Here is a 20,617-nt window from a genome sequence, read left to right on the forward strand (position 1 = left end):
ATTAAATTTTTGCTAACTATTTTATAATTTATTAAATATGTTTACTCTTTGATATATTAATTGATTATATTAAAAAAAAAATTATATTTTTGAATTATTAATATAAATAAATTCAATTTTAATTAAACTTTTATAAAAAAAATCAGATTTTACTAGTGGTACATATATAAATCAATTTTATATGAACTTTCTATTTTAATAGATTGCTATAAAGAACATATGTAAAGAACAAATGCAGCTCTTAGTTCTATTAAAATTAAACTCCTAATTGTTATTTTTGGACCACTTGAACTATTTAATAAGTTTAAAAAAACTATTATTATGTTATTTTATATTTAGTTTTGTATGATTAAATATATTAAAAAATAAATTATTAAATTGTATATGATTATATATTTAAAAATTATAAACATGACTTAGTATTAATACATCTAAATTGCCAAATATAATATAGGATATATGTTCTTAACATAGTATATAAATTACTCTTTTATTTAAATTTATAAAAAAAAAAAAAAAATCAATCCAATCCTATTTGTTATTTGTGATCCCCTTAATTAAAATATATTAATTAAAAAATTAAATTTTTTTTAAGAGATCAAACAATTTTTAAAATAAATCAAACAAAATCAATTTTCTAATAAATCATTTCTTAATAATTATATCACTTATTTCATTAACCAAAATACTAAAATATTATTTATTTTAAATTATTATTTTTTATTTTATTTATATATATCAAAAACCTCTTTTAAGTTTTTACCAAAAATTAATTATCATCTCTTCAAAATCACCGTCAATTATCATATTTTTTTTCTTCTATTTTTTAAAACCAAATCCGGAATAACTAATACTCAAGATTTCTATAATATATCAAACAAAGTTATTTGAAAATATTACTTGGTTATTGAAACAATCCCATATCAAAAGGTAAGATGGATTCTTTACTAAAAATAAAGAGAAAATGTACATCCGAGGAGCAAGAGAAGAAAATCAATCAAAGTACCTGATTTTTGTAATTGTTACTAAATCATGTTTTTCCCTCCCCGGTCGGTCTCTTTGCCCATTTTTAGAGGGAGGAAAACAGCGATGTTATTGGGTGGGCCGCCTTATCTTATTGTTGCCTTTCGGTAGTCGTAGTTGTCAATTGTATTTTTCCAGCCGACCATTTGGTCCCATTGTCCTCTTTCTATCTCCTTATTTCTTTCTTTATACATTTCCTTTTTGTGTCTAATAACCAAGTCTGATCAAATGAAAGCAACGTGCGCCCCGCTTACATCCGTTTTCAGATTATTCAACGCGTATTTTATTGTTACCCTTTCATCTCTCTTACCCAACAACAACTTGTAGTTCCTTCGAATATTGGTCTCTTCAACTTACATTTTGGCGACTTCATTCTCCTGAATCATTCATTACCTTCTTGTTCAGATTCTTATTACTTTAAATCATCAGGTAATTTTAACTTCTGATTGAGATCTTGCTATTTTTATTTATATCAATTCATATGTGTTGATAAGTGGTTTTGCTGATCAGATTGAATAGTCTCTTCTTTGATTTTGTTGTAGTGTTTGATGATTACATAGTTATTGTTATCAATGTTTCCTCTGGGTTTCTGATAATATATTTTTTTTCCGATTATTTAGTCATATACTGAGAAGATCAAACAGTAATGGCTACGAAAGACACTTCATTTGTTCAATCACAATCACAGGAAGGTCGCCAAGATATCATTTCTGCTTTGTCTTCAGCTGTTTTTGAATGGTTACTGATGTTTATGTTGTTCATTGACTCCTGTTTTTCACATTTAATAATGAGATTTGCCGCTTACTGCAAGTTACATTTACCATGCCTAATATGCTCAAGACTTGACCATGTTTTCGGCAATGCGAAACATAAATTCTATTGGGATATGATATGTGGGAATCATAAACAGGAGATATCATCTCTTGTATTTTGTCGAGTGCATAATAAACTCGGAGATGTTAATGGAATGTGTGAAAACTGTCTTTTCTCTTTCGCTACTATAGATAAGTCAAATGCTGAAACATACAGATTATTGGTTGGTAAAATGGGAGCTGGAGATGAGTTTGATGATGACCCATCTTTTGCTGATCGCGAATATGGTCTGAGTAGATGTTCTTGCTGTAATGGTGTTTGGACTAAAAAGATTCACACTGCGAGTCCTCATCTTTCAGCGAAATCAGCTCGGTTGGACCATACTGAACTTGACGCACTTTTATCAGTCGGTAGTGAATATGACTTGAAGAGGAAGAAGATCGGGGAGGAAACTTCTTCTAGATCTTTTAAAGCCCCATTGAAGATGAGGAATAATAGCTTTGATCCTCCTTTATACGATGTAGGATACACAAAGGTCAAGATTACATCAGACAGTGAATCTGAAGACACGATTCATGAAAATGGTGATGATGAGCATCAAAATATTAATTTCGATCATGATTTGGGCTTGGAGAGATTAATTAATCTGGATTCTTTGTCTAAGCTTGACAAAATGGTAGATAGTGAATATGGCTTGAAGAAGAAGAAGACCTTGAAGGAAACTACTTCTAGATCTTTTGAAGCTCCATTGATGATGAGAAAGAATAGTTTTGATACTCCTTTATACGATTCTGGATACACAAAGGTCAAGATTACATCTGACACTGAATCTGAAGATTTGATTCATGAAAATGGCGATGATGAGCATCAAACTGTTAATTTCGATCATGATTTGGGCTTGGAGAGATTGATACCTCTGGATTCTTTCTCTGAGCTCGACGAAATGGTAGACTCTCAAGTGGTGCTTGTCAATGTTGACAATTCTGTTTCAGCAGTTGGGCATGGATTGGAAGAGTTGAATTGGTCACAGGTTGAACAGAAGAGATATGAAGAGTCTTCTACAAAGAAGTGGAAACACTTTGATGAGAAGTGGCCGTCATCTGACATTATTGCAATCCTTTGTCAAGAAGAAGTAACTACAACAACCTGTACGTTCTTCTTTAGTATTTATTCTTGAAAATTAACATCTTTTACTAGGATTTGACATCATTCACAAGATTGACATTCAGGAATAATATAATGTGACTAGGAATTATAAGACAAAAAAAACTGCTCATTTTGGATTATATAATTTGGCTAGCAGTTTGAAGACAAAAAGGAGCTCAAAAAGTTTGTCTGCTTATTTTTTTATTTGAGTCCATTGCTGTTTGGTTGTAGCAGGTCCCCATTTGGAAATACTTATTTGATATCATTAACTAGATTGACATTCAGGTAACCCACTAGGGTAGCTCAAGTGATAAAAGTCTTGCCTAAGAGACCAAATGGCTCATTTCGATTCCACTCATTTCAAATGGCTCATAACTATGGGTGCCTGTGCAAGCTTTTTAAAATTCAAAAGGACTAGATTGACATTCAGGAATTATATAATGTGACTAGCAATTTTAAGATAAGAATCTTCTCATTCACGATTATATAATGGGTTCAAATAATTAATAATCACCACCGGTCAATTCTGCTTTAGGACCAACCCTTACTCTACCATTATTATAGGGGTACGAGGCTCTATTTGGATGTATATAAGGTCCCATTTGGAAATACTTTTCTTCTTATCTAGATCCGTTTATACATACAAAAACTAAACAATATTTATGAACTTTTGTCTGACTAAATTTAGTTTCTAAACATTTTCGTTTGTGAAATTCTTGAGATGTATACAAAAACATCAAGTGTGTCCAGATAAGGCCATAGGCTCCCCTGCTTGGATTTTTTGTTATTGAACTTGTGGGGTCAGTCGTCTGATACGAAATAAAGAATATGTTTAAAGGGCCAATCTGCGATAACACATGTATGGGTAATGAGAAGTATAATGATTAGTATGTTAGAATTATTAATTTGAGTAGGGTTTCTCTTTTATTATCTTCCAATTTCTGATATTCTTTTTACTTCCAAAGTATATTGCTGTCTTATACAACAATACGTCATGATTTATTTCCTTCCATTTGTTTTCAAATGTTTCACATGCTATGAACAACAGCTACATTGGAGCAAAAAGTTGACAACGAGGATGGAGTGGTATCTGAAATCGAAACTAGTCCAAAAATGAACCATGTTGCAGATGGTAATGCTAGTTTAGAGTGAACTTCCCTCTTTCTTAACGTTATATTTTCATTTTAATGATCTCGCCAGTCTGAGTTGTACTCGGTTGTATTTCATAGCTAATGCTACTTTGTTGACTGATTTTAATGAAATTTTCATTTTTCCAAAAAAAGAAATATGATCTCGCTAGTCTCTCAGTTCTGTCCTGTATATGGATTTTGTTTGTCCAATTACTTAGGTTATTAGGCAGAGTAATTATGTTAATTAGTTAACCAAGTTATGGATACTGTTTGATTATTAGGAGTCGTGTTCATGAATACAAAATTTTACATTATAAAGAAAAAACTAATTTTTCTTTCTGTTGTGATAAAAGGGGATGTGGAGCAAAATTCTGGTGATAGCCTGATGGTGAATATTGAAACTTCAGAAAGAAGCATTATTGGAAGCGAAACTAGTCAACTTTTTCCAAATGATTTGGAACTTGGAGATGCTTATAAACTGGCTGTTGCTAACAAGTCAAGACAGTTATCTGGAAAGTTCCTACAGCAAATATCTCAAAAGGAGTCAACCCGACTTAGTGAAGATTTGAAGCTATTGTTGTCACAAATGACATCTAATCGAGGATCTGAGCTACCACCCTACGATATGAGCCCTCGGGTATCTGTAGTTAGTAGAATATCCCTCGAGAGAAATGAATCCGGGTTATCTTTAGATGGAAGTGTGGTTGGCGAGATTGAAGGAGAAAATGAGATTGACAGATTGAAACGTCAGGCTGAGTATGATAAGAAAATAATGAACGCTTTATACAAGGAGCTTGAAGAGGAAAGGAATGCTTCGGCTGTTGCTGCGAATCAGGCAATGGCCATGATCACGAAATTGCAGGAGGAGAAGGCAGCTGTTCATATGGAGGCCTTGCAATGCATTCGTGTGATGGAAGAACAAGCCGAGTATGATGTCGAGGCACTTCACAAGACGAATGAGCTTCTTACGGATAAGGAAAAAGAAGTTCAAGATCTTGAAGAAGAGGTTGAGTATTATAGAATTAAGTTCGGTGATGTTTCGATGATGGAGGATGATGAGTTGCGATTAGCCTCTGATGATGTCATCATTCCGGGTCAAGAGAGATTGTACATTTTACAGAACTTGAGAAAATTGGAGAACAAGCTCGTACTATTATCTCATGATGATGGCATTGAAGAAAACAGTTCAGACAATTTTCGAAGTTTCAGTATGGGGGTTGGAAGTAGAAATAGTACTGGAATCGATGTTTCTCTTGTTGATGATATTTCCAGCCTAATTCGCAGGCTGGAGATGGAGAGTCTTAAAGGAACACATAGTTCTCTTGAGACTTCTGTCAGTTCATTCTGCAGAAGAGATGAAGCACTGAAAGTTCACCCAGATGATGGCTTTACTGATGATGAATGATGTAATGTTGAGATTTGGGAAGAAGCCAACATGCACAGCCGAGTCTCCTCTCTATGCCACCATCTAACAGTTAGAAATCCAGTGTTGATTATCAGGTATTTTTCTTAATTATTTACTATAGATATTTGATAAACTGTATTGCATTAGTTTTTTAAGCTAAATATTTGTTAAATAACCTCATCAAAAGGCATTGACAAGGCGACAAAGTGTCACAACCAAATAATAGACAAGACAAAATTAACAACACAATAAAAACTCAGACAATGAACTAAATCACTATCTAAGGCTCTCAATCAAGTCCATATCCCACAACAAGAAGGTTGCAGACAGACACCTTCACGATGGAAGTTAAGAGACTAAGGAAGTTACTTTTCAAACATGGTAACAAACCTTGCTAAGTTGAGAACGCTCCATAACAATTCTAAAACTCTTTTACAAATACAGTGTTGAAGAAGCAATTGAGACATTGTTTTGCTCACAAGAAAGACATGACAAATTTCTCCACAATATTAAATCCATTCAATCTGCTCGCAATATTAAATGATTTCTTCTTAATCTTGAGTATGCATGCCACCATGTAAAACACTGTACCCAAAAAGATTTCTTGGATAAAGTTTTACAATTCCTTCCCTTTTTTTTTTTGAAAAACAGAAGTCCTTGTATTATTAATGAAAATGATTTATAGAATTTTTAGTGAAATGCTCAATGAAAGTGACCGTCTTTGGAAGAACACTTTGATTTTCATGTATGGCCTTTGCGATTACAAGTGGATGCCCCTCTCAGGGAGATCATACATGGGAAGAAGTCTGCGGGAACACATTAGCAAATCGTGGGAGACTCTCCATCCCCTTTTAGCCTTCTTGATGGGTAACGGTAAAAAAGTCTACTTTTGCAACTGCCCTTGACTCCCAACTGGAAAATTGGTTGTTTCTTTAGGGATCTTTTTGAGTTGTCCAACAATAAAAAAGCTAGAGTGGCGGATTACTTCAGACTCATCTCTGGAAATCGTGATTGAAAAATCCATTTTCAACGCAGACTCTCACATGAAGAAGAGGGAAGACTATCTAGACTTATTGACTCACTTGCACATGTTTGCATCCATTTAGAGACGAACGTCAAGTTTATTTTGAAGGGATCTCCTGATTTTAAGGTTAGCACCATCTATTATGCAACTCTTGTAGGGCCCAACTTGTTTTCCTTGGAAAGATTTGTGGAAATCTAAAACCCCTTCTAGGATATCTCATTTTGCTTAGGAAGCAATTCACGAAGGGGTCCTCACCACTGTTAAGCTTCAAAAGAAAGGGATGCACCTGGCTAATAGGTGTTGTATTTGCGAGTGGAGTGAGGTAACCATCAATCACATCCTTCTCCACTGCGTTTTTGCAAGAAACATGTGAGCCCTCTTGCAGAACTTGCTAAACATTCAAAGGGATGTGACTCCCAAACTTTCTGACGTTTGGGAGAAATGGATCAGTTGGGGCAAGAGCAATAATATTGCGGACGACAGGAAGTCCATCCCTCTCATCTGGTGGTAGACGATCTAGAAAGAAATGAACAAACGAACCTTCCAATAGAGGAGTTGTGGCACTAAAAAAGTTAAAGGGTTCATGCTCCATGCATTTGGTTGCCTCTATTTGGAAGAGGGGTTTTTGTACCGGATGATAATTTTTTGACCTTATCGGCATCTAACTCCTAATTTTGTCTTTCGCTTTGTTTTATTTTCTGATTTCTTTTTTCCTTCTCTCATTTGTAATCAATGAACGTTTCCTGCGCTCTTTTTCTATGAAAGTTGACCTTTTAAAAAAAAGGTTTTAGTGAGATGATGAATATGCTGTTACGAGAGGATTTTAGGGTTAGGTTTTCTAACCCTTAATAAGTCGACGGATTGTTAACGAAGTCGGCAGGTTCGGTAATTTCGGTAATTTCGTTGTTAATAAGCTGTATTCACACAGCAGGTTTTTTAGTTTGGAATAAGCTATTACACAGCATATGAAAGGTATTGTAGCAGTTGAGTAACTGCATTAGTTATAACAGAAGGGCAGTAACTTGCCAGCTGGCAAAAGCAGTTAGAGAGTCCTGTAAAGGGGTGAATGATTATGCCTTAAATACTTGCTGAACTGGAATAGAAACCACTACTGATGAATTGACTCTTCAGATAACCCTAATTAACTCTTCTTATTCTCATAATCTCATTCTGCATCTCTTCTAATCTCTTCTTCTAATTCAATCTCTTCTTCCTATCAATTGCAGATTTGCAATTGTTCTCATTCTCTACTCCTCTAATCTCTCATCTTATCGGCAGTTACTAAGGTACTGTCAAACCTAGATTTCATATTGTATACGTATAGTTTTCATAATTTCATATGCCCAGTTCTCATTTTCAAAATATACGATTGATCCAAAATTTCATCAGTCAAACTAGCCTAACATCTACATTCCTAACATGGGTAGGAAGAGGACTCTTCCCCTCGAAGTAGCATATAGCTTGAATTCACATTGCATTATTCATTTTATTCCACAATAATATAACCGGAGCCTAGTTCCCTAAGTCAGACCAACCAAATTTTACTTTGTCAACTTTTTTTCATCATTAAGACAACACTTACAGTAAGGAAGATTTGGAAATCCATCTCATCATCCTTGTACAAGCCAATATTGGCATCTTAGCAGGTAAATTTTATTCATAATTAAGACAACACTTAAAGTAAAGAAGATTTGGAAATCCATCTCATCATAAGCCTCGTTAATGCCTCAAAAGGGATCAAAATCCTCCTCCTATCCCCATGAACTCGAGGTCATGCATAAGGTATCATCAACAAAAACAGGTGTAAAATTGCTAACTCATTCCTTGGTGAACCAATCTTCAACCAATTAATGTTACCTTAAGTCGCACTGATTGATAACAAACAAGAGAAGTACGAGGGTTGCCTTCTCGTAGACATTTTGAGTTTCCAAAGAAATCTCTCTACACCAAATTAACCAACACAAATAAACACGTGGTCGAACGCTAAAAGAAATCAATTTTCATCAGCTCTAAAAGTCCAGATGGACATAATTATATGCTTTCTCAATATCAAACTTGCAAAATGCTCTAGATACATCCCTTTTCAAAACACATTTGCAAGTAAAACAGTATATAAGTTTGTCCACCCTAACAAAAGGCCATGTGATTGTCAGAGACAGTCAAAGGCGAAACATCCTTAAGCCTGTTTGCTAAGCATTTCGACACGCAATTTTATAAAAAGAAGAGACTAAATTTATACGATGGAAGTTCTTTACACCCGGGCTTTTCTTGATCAACACAATAATAGTTGAGTTTTATTTTTTTTTACCCGAAAGACCCATTACCATAAAAATCTTCAATTTCAAAGCCTTTTTGGTAGTAAATAGAAATCTATTGTAAATCCATATACTCTAGGGGACTTTATTATCCACCCTTCCCCCCGGTCATTTAGTGCTAGCAGGACCCCTCACCCTTTTAGAGAATAGATGTTCTAAGAACAAAGACTACTTCTCAAAAATGTCGTTGAACTCAATTCCTCCTAGTTTTAGCTCTAACCACACTGTAACTGCGAATTATCATCCACATCTCTACCATCGATGTGAAGTATATATATAATATTTCCCCATACTAGCATTCACTATCTTATGGAAGAATTTAGTATTTCTATCCCCCACTTTAATGCCACACACAACTTATTTTTCTAGCTTTGATTTTCTTTCATCTCATCACAAGGACACACGATCATTAGCTTTTATCATCCTTAAAGTTCCACTAACAAATCAATATTATGATGTCCGTATAAATGAAACATCATTAGATTTAAAATTGCTCTCGTTTCATTATTCCATCCATCCATTGCTAATGTTCTTGAAATAAAGAAGACAGTTCTGGTCATTCCATCAAACTCTCACTTTATCAATGAATGCTCGTTAAGTATCCATGTACTTTCAGTTTTCTGTCAAATCATCATCGTGAAGAGAGAATTGAGTCCTCCAAAACCACCTTTAACTCTGATTCTAGTCACCATAACTGGTAGAAAATGACATGCTTCTATTAATTGCATAGTATGCCAACTCTTAATCCCTAAATACATGGGATCTTTATTGTACTATTAGAATCGCCAATTTAACAATTTATTAATACAAATTCTAATATTTCAACAAACAAAAAGAGAAGAACATAACAAAACCACAAATTAAGTTAAGCAAAACATATATTCTCTATTCATAATCCAAAGTTCTTTTCTGAATCATTCCCCTGATAGTATTTAGAACTTATGATACCGTGTTAATAATAGCTAGTTATTTTTTTTATTTATTTTACGTGTAAAACCAGGTCAAGAAACAATTCAGAAATTGCACTGTCTGAGGACATCAATTCAGTAATAAACAACTATCTTCTATATTTCAGGCTATTGTCATCAGGGTTCTGTTGTTTGGTGGGACAAATGAAAAAAAGGCAGAAGATTTTATTTATATGCTTTCTTTTCCTTCAATAGAAGCTTGAAGTTTCACCAGGTTATATGTCTTGATACTTTAGACGGCTGGAAAAGGGTGGAAAAACGTCCTTTCCTCCAAAATTGGCTATAACTTGTAGCATTAATTTCTTCATTGAGTGTGTTATTGTGTGAAAAAGGATATAAGTATCATTGTGAGAAACTTTGGTTTTCAATAAAATATGTATTGGTATGTGAGCATATATATATATATATATATATATATATATATTTATTTATGTAGTTATCCAAGTTGTATTTATTTTATATATGTAAGTAAATTCTTGGGTTTCTTTGATCATAATAATGTGTACATGTACTAATTAATTATTACCATTTTGAAACTTTATTTATATTCAGTCAGCTCCTGCAGTTTTGTAAGGCATTGGGCTTCCATTAATCATGTACAAACTTTGTGTCTTACAGTGAAGTCCCGTTTGGATTTTACATTTTCTTGTAAATTTGTTGGAATCCTTGTGAAAGTTTTGAAACGCATTATGATAACCTTTATTGTTGTCCGAGACTGAGAATATAACAGAAATTTCGAGAAATATATAAAACATTGTATGATTTATGTATGTATCATCATAGTGGAATAGCTGGCCAAGTTGGTGGATGATTCAATCAATTTTAATAATTTATTTGAGGGGACATGCTTATTTTTATGTTTGTAGATGCTTACTATTAAGTGATTTTTTTTTTTTTTCTATTTGTGTGCCCAAAATAAAGGTAACTTTGATGTGCTTGATATTTCGTTGATGCAAATATGAACAAATACGTGGATAGCTAAGGCAGAAGGCTTGTGTTGCCACAATAAACTCACAATCCCAAGTTTTACTCAACGGAAGTGTCGTCCAAAATGGTTTGTCGTTTTGGCAGAAGGCTTGTCTTCAGAATTATTCAACGGAAGTGTCGTCCAAAATGGTTGTCGGTTTGGCACAATCATTACGAATTGAACTATCCAAGAAATTGTAACTCTCACTAAAGTGTCGCCAATGATGATTACAATCATTACGCAATATTTTAAAATGTCGCAAACTATAGTCATCAGCTTTGAAATGACTATTAGGCATCAACAAAGGTAATCATCGGTTTGGTTGTGACTATCTAAGGTTATCTTTTGCACTACGAAGCATCACACATTTTGGTGAAGTGAATATCGACATGTTGTATGTTTTCTTTTTCTCTATTCATCACATGTTTTTGAAAAAGTAAGAAGAAAATCCGGATAATGATATGATTCAGTGTTACAAATGTGTTCGTATTTCTCAAACTTAGACATGTATTTTATTAAAAGAGTATTTATTCAAACTTTGTCTAGGCATTATGTAAACACTCATTTTTGACACCGAAATTTATAACGACCAAAATCCAAAACCATCAAATTTTCATTTTATAAATTTCTAAAGGGCACATTGCACGGAATTAAGAAGGAATAATTATTCGGAGACGATACCACCAACCAAATTATAAATTAATTAAGAAATCATGACATTTTATAAAACTCTATAAAATAACCAAATAAAATAAATAACAAATGAATAAGTATATTAAATTAATCTCTAACATGTTGCTATTTTATTTTCTTGATAGAAAATGAAAAAGAGGAGAAAAAGAATGAAGTGAAAAAGTAGTGGAGGAGTAACAAAAATAAAAGGTAAAAATAATAAAATAAAATAATATCATATATAATAATAATAATAATAATAATAATAATACTTAATTTGAACGGTTAGAGCTGTGTTAATTTGTATATATATATGCGAGAGTAAATAAATACTTAAGTTGAATCGTGAGTTAACCCGTTTATAAACTTGAAACGAATAAAAATAAAATAAAAAATGTTATAGGTATGTTTTAAATTTTCTAACGTAACCAAAAAATGAGTTAAATCCTCTAACTAACTAAACTAATAAGACTTTATATTTTAAATTATGCATAAAATTTGATAAACGTGTCATAAAAATATAATATATATATATATATATATATATATATATATATATATATATATATAATAATCTCTATTATCATTAATTTATATAAATAATTTCTTCTTTTAATATATATAACAAAAAAAAATTATTTAGTAAAAAAAATCAAAGAAAAAATGTAGTATAAATATTTATATATAAAATAAAATAAATAAATATGTAGCGTTTTATAATTATTATATATTAGGAAATAAATTAGGAAATAATTTTTTTAATTAAAATAAGATATTAAAAAAAAGGATATATAAAACAAAAAAATTATTTAGTGTTTTTTTATGAAAACAATTAGTTAGGAAAAATATAATATAAATATATATATATAAAATTAAGTAAATAAATATGTAACATTAAATAATTATTATATATATATATATATATATATATATATATATATATATATATATATATATATATATATATATATATATATATATATATATATATATATATATGAGAAAAAAATAAAAAATAATTTTATTAATAATTTTATATAATATATTGAGAAAACTTAAAATATAATAATAATGTTATATATATTATTATTATTTTTATTTAATATTATGATAAGAGATATAATTATTTTTATTATATATATATATTTTTAAAATATGAATATAATTTTTTTATATAATATATATATATAATTATCCAAAATGTAACTTTTATATATATATATATAATTATAATTTTTTTTTAACTATAATGAGTGATTTAGAGGTTAAAGTGTTAATATTTTATACTTAAGAAATTGTTCGAATTCTTTTAAAAGTAATTATTATATGTGGGTATCCGAACATTAGTAGATAAAACGAAAGCAAAAATATATGCCGAAAGGTGCAATCGAATGTTGGGAATATCAATTAAGTAATGCAAACATTTGTGAGAAACCTAAAGGTTCGTCGACGAAGTGTAATTCAGGGCCTAGGATCATACCGAAATGTGAAATCGACTGTTGGGAATGTTGTCTTCAGTTAAACATTATAATAAATACTAATAAATTCATGCGAGATACACACAGAAAAATAAAAAGATAAAATAAATTTAACAACAAAAAAAAATTACAATAATTTTAAAATATGTATTAAATGTGTCTTTTACTTAATAAATAAAATTATGATAAGAAAATTAATTATTTTTATTATATATAATGTTATATATATATATATATTTATTAACGAAAATATTTTTATTTAATATTAGAATAAGATATATAATTATTTTTATTATATTTTTTTGGTATCAGTATAAAAAAATTAATATAATATCTAGAGACATTCAAAATTTAATTTACAATATAAATATAAATATAAATATAAATATATATATAAAATTATAAAAAAAAATCAGCAATCATATGTGGTCTAACGGTTAAAGTGTTAACATTTCATACTTAAGACTAGTATTCGAATCCCTTTAAAAGTAATTATTATATGTGGGGGTGCGCAAACATTGGTAGATATAAATCAGAAGCGAGAATGTTGGTTTGAGTAACACAAACATTGGTGAGAAGATGCATCCATGGATAGTTGAGTAAAGAAAATATTGGTAAGAAAACCTAAAATTCATCAACCCTCGTAAATGTAATTGAATGTTGAGAATGTCGGCTTGAGTAAAACAAACATTGGTGAGAAAACTTAAAAGTTTGTCAACGGAGGGTAATTCAAGACCTAAGATCATGCCGAAATGTGTAATCGAATGTTTAAGAACGCACCTTTGAAGACAGCAAATTGTTTTTATAGAAGGTGAGTCAAAACCAAAAGACATAATCGAATGCATAAGTATGGTGAGAATTGAGAATGTCTATAGTTAATAATGAATCATTAAATATATATATATTTATATATATATATATTATATATTTATATATATATATATTATATATTTATATATATATATATATATATATATATATATACGTATATGTACACATATACGTATAGGTACACGTATACGTATATGTGTACACATAAGTATAATACACATATTATATCGTATATATGAGAGAGAGTAACAGATTTTAAAAATTCATTTTTTTTAGTACTAAAATTATTATATATATATATATATATATTTCATAAAATATAATAAACTTTTGATATTTTAATTTCTAATTGTTAGATAAAATAAGACTGGTTCAAATAAACCTAACTTAAAATAAACTTTCCATGCAGGAACAAGGAACCGAACCGGAACCAGCTAAAGAAAACCAACCGGTCAAGCTACCAAACCGATCAAGAATACTTGGAACGTGACCGCACAAAGAAAGGATCGGCCAAAGCCTAAAACCGGAATCATCAAATAGCCGATCATCCAAAAGGCAGAGAAACAACCGGAAGAAGTCCGGTTACATCACTCATACCAAAAGCCTTTCGGCTAAGTCAAGCGACCGACCAGTACAAGAAGACAATTTGGGTATCTGTTGAGAATGATACCAAAGGAACAGACTGAATACTTCCATATCTATGCAAGTCTGAGGAAAGACTGTAGGCTGCAGAAAACAGTACTACCGGATCCTTCTACTTCGGGATAAGCCAGAAAGGAAATCTTCCAAGTACAGACAACTGTCCAACAGACAGTGCCTACATCAAGTAAAAGACAAACCCGGCAGGTTTGTCTTACAAACCGGAAGAACAGACCGGCAGGCCTGAGACAGAATACCAGGTCTGAGGAAGCGACCGCAGGTCTGAACCTCTGAAACACTGAATCACTGCACCTCTGCTCAGCCAATCAGATTCAAGGAAGAGAAATATGACCGTTGGCATATTTCACCTATAAAAGGAGGCAGTTGCAGAAGAGTAAATGTGGGACATTAAGAGACAACAGTGTGATATTGAGATATTAAGAGACACATTATTGAGATAACAAGCGCTAAGAGCATTTACTACAAGTGATAAAGTGTGTTGTTTTATAAAGCCTAAGTGTTGAAAGTTAAAGTGTGTTTTACAATTTCGGTGTAAATTGTAAGAGTGTTATCGAGCAGGAAATAAGTCTCGATCGGCTTGTACTTGTATTCCTTAGTGAATATCCTTCTCGCGGTTTCGAGAGGAAGGGATGACGTAGGAGTTTTATCTCCGAACATCCATAAAATTTATCTTGTCATTTACTTTCTGCCGGCTTCATTATCTAACCGACTAACTTAACCACACCGCTCCAAACCGACTCTATACTAACCATACCGAATATCCAGATTACCGAAACCGACCCACCATTTCCAAATCTCCATCATCCGAAACCGGCCTTGTCTATCAAACAAGTGTGCTGCTTCAACCTGAAAGCAAACCTCTTCCGCGCTTGAACCTAGTTCAAGGGCTTGTGACATGTTATGTAGTATTGAAACCCCGGTGTTAATCTCTAACCAGATTAACCACCACCCTTCGAGTGTGAACCTCTAACCGGTCCAACCCCCCCGGTTCCCCAGCGGCGACCTAGATCCTAACAATTGGTATCAGAGCAGTTAGTTTCAATACTCAAGCAAGCATGTATCAGGATAGGCCTCCAATGCTAGAAGGTGATGACTTTGCCAACTGGAATGCACGCATGCACCTGCACCTAGTCACCTTGGATTATGAAATGGAGTCCATTCTGACCGAAGGACCGATAATTATTGATAAGGATAGAAAGGAATGGACGGCTGAAGATAGGAGAAGAAACAATCTGGACAACCATGCAAGAAACCGGATCTCCAACAGCGTGGACAGAAACACATACTGCAAGATCAGAGACTGCCAAACCGCGAAGGAGACATGGAACACGGTTATCCAGATCTTTGAGGGAAATGAAAGAACAAAGGAAAACAAGATAATGGTAGCCACACAAAAGTTTGAGAGCATCAAGATGAAACCAGGAGAAACTATGAAGGAATGCAGTGACCGGTTCACTGGTGTGTTAGATGAGTTAGCAACTCTGGGCAAGAAGTATGACAACAAAGAGGTCATTATGAAGGTTTTGAGATCTCTTCCAAGTGCTTGGGACATAAAAACGATGGTAATGAGAGAATCAAAGAGCCTACGTAAGATGAAATTATACGATGTATTCGAAGATCTTAAGGCATATGAGTTCGAAATGAGATCTAGAACCGAAGAGGAAGTCTCGGCTTCAACATCAACCAGAACACTAATCACATCTACAGAACCGACTGCACCTACTCCTACACCTGCACCGGCACCGGCCCCTGCACCCGTACCGATCAGAACCGCCGAACAATTCACTGAAGATGTCATGGCAATGCTTGCACAGAAGTTTGGGAGGTTCATGAAGAGGAGTCAACCGACAAACAACTACTATGGTGACAAATCCAATGTAAGATGCTATAACTGTAACTGTTTGGGACATTTTAAGTGGGAGTGCAGGAAACCGAGGAGGGACACCCAGAAACCGAACTATCAAAATGACAAACAATTATCAACAAACCGGTGAAGAAAGTGAGGTACCGAAAGCACTGATAGCCGACGATGGAGGAAGTCTATTGGCTCACAGTGACAGTGATGATGAACTCACGTGCCTCATGGCAAATGAGGAACAGGTATTTGACTCTCCTTGTGAAGAATTTACTAAAGATGAGTTATACAATGTATTAAATGACATGGTAGAAGAATATAAGAACCTACTGACCATGCTACCTAAGCACCTCAACATTAGAACCGATCCCATAGCACCTATTCCAACAGAACCAGAGGTACTTATCATACCTGAACCGGAGGCCATACAACCTAGTGATACCCATACTCTAGAAACCGAGTTAGATCCTAAGACCGAACAACCTAGTGAACCGACTAGAGAACTAACCAAGGAAGAAAATGCAAGACTTCAATATAAGATGGCCGCGTATAAGAGATCTAGTGATATAGTAAAGAACATGAATAAACACTACAGGCATCCTCGTTGTAAGCGTGGCCTGGGATACACAGAGAATAGCTCTAAAAACCGAAAACCCATAGAGAAAGTAAGGCTTACAAAAGGAAATCTTCCCTTTATAAAATTTCTTAAGAGCTCCTGGACCGCTGAAGAAGAGGAGACCGCATACTATAGGGAAGAAAAGCTAAAATACGACTATGTTGGTCCAACTGGATCATGGCTTGACCCTGAGAAAAAAAAAGCCGAAATCCTCAAATATAAGAAAGCCTTTCCTGAGCCGCGTAGGTCAAACCATAGATCACCGAACCAAAGACCACCACCATTCAGGATATTTGAAGGAAAACCGAAATACACGAGACCGAGTGCCAAAAGGACAGTTAAGACCCTAGCAAAGAAAACTGTCCGGTTCATCAAGGTTTGGATACCTAAGGGACTAATCGCATGTGGACCCAAGTGTTTGTGGGTACCAAATAGTTGTAAATATGTACATTTTGCAGGATCCAAAGAAACGGCTAGGAAACTCCGAATGGTTCTTGGACAGCGGTTGCTCCAGGCACATGACCGGAAACAGCAATTTGTTAACCGATATTAGAACAGCAACCGGTGCTCTAATCACCTTCGGTGACAACTCAAAAGGTAAAACTGTGGGCAAGGGTAAGATTGTCCATGGTAACCTAACTATTGATAATGTACTTTTAGTTGAAAACCTAAGTTTCAACCTACTTAGCATTAGTCAGATGTGTGATGCTGGATACACAATAGAATTCCTTAAACATGCATGCTTCGTTAAGAACTCTCAAGGCATCGTACTACTAACCGGAAATAGGATTGGTAACATTTACAAGGTAGACTGGAAAACTAGAGTAGAATATCCTATATGCATTATAGCTAAGACTGATCAAACCTGGCTGTGGCATAAGAGACTAAACCATCTAAACATGAAAACCTTAAACTACATTCGCGGTAAAAAGCTAGTTGAAAGTATTCCTAACATAGTATTTAACCAGGATAATGTCTGTTCAGCATGCCAAATGGGTAAAAAAACTAGGTCATCCTTTAAGAGTAAAGGAAACATTCAATCTAGCCGATGCTTAGACCTCCTTCACATGGATCTATTTGGACCGATTCAGGTCATTAGCCTAGGAGATATGCTCTACACCATGGTAGTTATTGATGATTATTCTAGATATACATGGGTAATATTTCTACCATCTAAACGTGAAACCGTATCAAACCTGATCACACTTCTTAAGCGCCTGCAAAATGAAAAATCAACTCGTATTAATAGCATTCGAAGTGATCGAGGTACCGAATTTACCAATAGTACATTAACTGCATATCTTGATGAATCCGGTATTAGACACGAGTTGTCTAGTGCTAGGACTCCTCAACAAAATGGCCTGGCCGAGAGAAGAAACCGGACTCTCAAGGAAGCCGCACGGTCCATGATAGTCGACTCCGGCATTGCTCAGAAATTTTGGGCTGAGGCTATCAACACTACATGCTATACACAAAACCGCTCTTTAATAAACAGATTTCACAACAAAACACCGTATGAGGTTTATTTTAACAGAGTTCCCAAACTCAAGTACCTCAGGATTTTCGGTTGTAAATGTTATATTCATATAAATGGTAAAACCCAACTCACCGTTTTTGATGCAAAAACCGATACCGGCATCATGCTAGGATACTCGGCAGTAAGTAAAGCATATAGAGTATATAATAATAGAACTGCAACCATGGAGGAAACAATTCACGTTGTTTTCGATGAATTGGTTGAAAGCAACACTACTTCATGCTTTGATCTACACAACAGATTGGAAAATAATGATATTCATTCTGATAGTGAAGATGAGACTCCGGTCTTCAGGCGGTTTGTCCATGACCAAATGGGTAATATTGATACCCAGCCAGATCAAGCTGTTCCACAACAGGAAGCTGACACTTCGGTCCAATCCGAGGGAGTCGGTCGGTCTGACAATCTCGTTCAGCCTACCGACATGTCTAGCCTTGGTCAAGTTAACGGTAATTTGGTAGATATTCCTGAACTGAATCTCAGAAGAAACAGTAAACATCCTCCTGAGCAAATTATAGGTGACCCTTCAGAACCTGTTCGAACTAGGAGTCAACTTCTGGAAGGATATTTTAACTCTGCTTTCATATCCCAGATTGAACCGAAAAGAATAGATGAAGCATTGTCAGATCCGGATTGGATCTTGGGAATGCAAGAAGAGCTAAACCAGTTCGAGAGTAGTAAAGTCTGGTACCTAGTCCCCAGACCGAAAGATCAATCGGTCATAGGAACAAGATGGGTATTCAGAAACAAACTCAATGAGGACGGTTTGGTCACGAGGAACAAAGCCAGATTAGTGGCTCAAGGTTACAAACAGGAAGAAGGCATTAATTTTGAAGAATCATTTGCTCCTGTAGCCAGGATTGAAGCCATTAGGATTTTTCTAGCTTTTGCGGCTTTCAAAAACTTTAAGGTTTTTCAAATGGATGTTAAAAGTGCATTTCTGAACGGTGACCTACGTGAAGAAGTGTATGTTGAACAACCACCCGGTTTCAAAAGCGCTGCATTTCCAAACCATGTATACCGGCTAAATAAAGCTTTATACGGTCTAAAGCAAGCACCTAGAGCTTGGTATGATACACTAACCGCATTTCTATTAAAACATGATTTCACCATCGGTTCGGTGGATAAAACACTGTTCAAATTTGAAAAGAAGGAACATATCCTACTTGTTCAAATTTATGTAGATGACATTATTTTCGGTTCCACCGATCCTAAGCTATGTGACAAGTTTTCAAAAATGATGAATGACAAGTTTGAGATGAGTATGATGGGAGAATTAAGTTTCTTCCTAGGTCTTCAGGTCAAACAACTCAAAGAAGGAACATTCATCAGTTAACCTAAATACACCAAGGAGCTGCTAAAGAAATTCGGGATGGACACATGCTCCTCGGCGGCTACTCCAATGAGTTCATCCATTAAACTGGACAGAGATGATGAGGGCCAATCGGTAGACCAGATTGCATACCGGGGCATGATCGGTTCCCTACTGTATTTGACAGCGAGTAGACCGGACATCCTGTTTGCAGTTGGTGTTTGTGGGAGATTTCAAGCAAATCCAAAGCAATCCCATTACACAGCCGCAAAGAGGATACTGAAGTATCTAAAGGGCACACCTGATGTCGGTCTGTGGTACCCAAAGGACTCGTCCTTCAATCTAACAAGTTACTCAGATGCAGACTATGCAGGGTGTAAGATTGACAGAAAAAGCACCAGCGGAACATGTCAGTTCCTTGGTGACCGGCTCGTTTCATGGCATAGCAAGAAGCAGACATCTGTGGCCACATCCACTGCAGAGGCTGAATACTTGGCGGCCGAAAGTTGCTGTTCTCAACTCCTCTGGATCTAACAGCAGCTGAAGGACTTTGGTATTATAGCCGAAGAGTCCCCGATATTTTGTGACAACACGAGTGCCATAGCGATCACCTACAATCCGGTTCTCCACTCCAGAACCAAGCACATCGACATAAGGCATCACTTCATCCGGGAGCATGTCACGCTGAAGCATATCCGGCTGGAATACGTGCCGACCGATCAACAAGTAACCGATATCTTCACAAAGCCGCTACAGGAAGCTAAGTTTTCTCAATTCAGGCTTACTCTCGGCTTAACCGACATTAGCCAAATCCTTCCAAAGGATGCTTAAAGGGAAACCGGTTCAGACAGACAAAACCGGTAAT

The 20,617-nt window shown here is 34.5% G+C and overlaps 1 protein-coding gene across 1 annotated transcript; it reads left to right on the forward strand.

Annotated features, from left to right (window-relative positions):
• The first annotated feature begins 1,187 nt into the window (after positions 1-1,187).
• Positions 1,188-10,216, forward strand: LOC124919628 (myosin-binding protein 1-like). Its single transcript, XM_047459910.1, has 5 exons — positions 1,188-1,452; positions 1,644-2,984; positions 4,031-4,111; positions 4,466-5,612; positions 9,932-10,216. Exons 2-4 carry the CDS (start codon positions 1,670-1,672, stop codon positions 5,515-5,517), a joined length of 2,448 nt encoding a protein of 815 aa, XP_047315866.1. The 5' UTR covers positions 1,188-1,452; positions 1,644-1,669; the 3' UTR covers positions 5,518-5,612; positions 9,932-10,216.
• The last annotated feature ends 10,401 nt before the right edge of the window (positions 10,217-20,617 follow it).

The sequence above is a fragment of the Impatiens glandulifera genome, chromosome 1 (assembly GCF_907164915.1).
Source record: "Impatiens glandulifera chromosome 1, dImpGla2.1, whole genome shotgun sequence".
NCBI lineage: Eukaryota > Viridiplantae > Streptophyta > Magnoliopsida > Ericales > Balsaminaceae > Impatiens > Impatiens glandulifera.

Excerpts from the sequence above, each read along its gene's own strand:
- LOC124919628 (XM_047459910.1), top strand. The coding sequence starts at position 1,670 with ATGGCTACGAAAGACACTTCATTTGTTCAATCACAATCACAGGAAGGT. Across the intron at positions 2,985-4,030 it reads AGAAGTAACTACAACAACCT|CTACATTGGAGCAAAAAGTT; the intron begins GTACGTTCTTCT and ends TATGAACAACAG. Across the intron at positions 4,112-4,465 it reads AAAAATGAACCATGTTGCAG|GGGATGTGGAGCAAAATTCT; the intron begins ATGGTAATGCTA and ends TTGTGATAAAAG.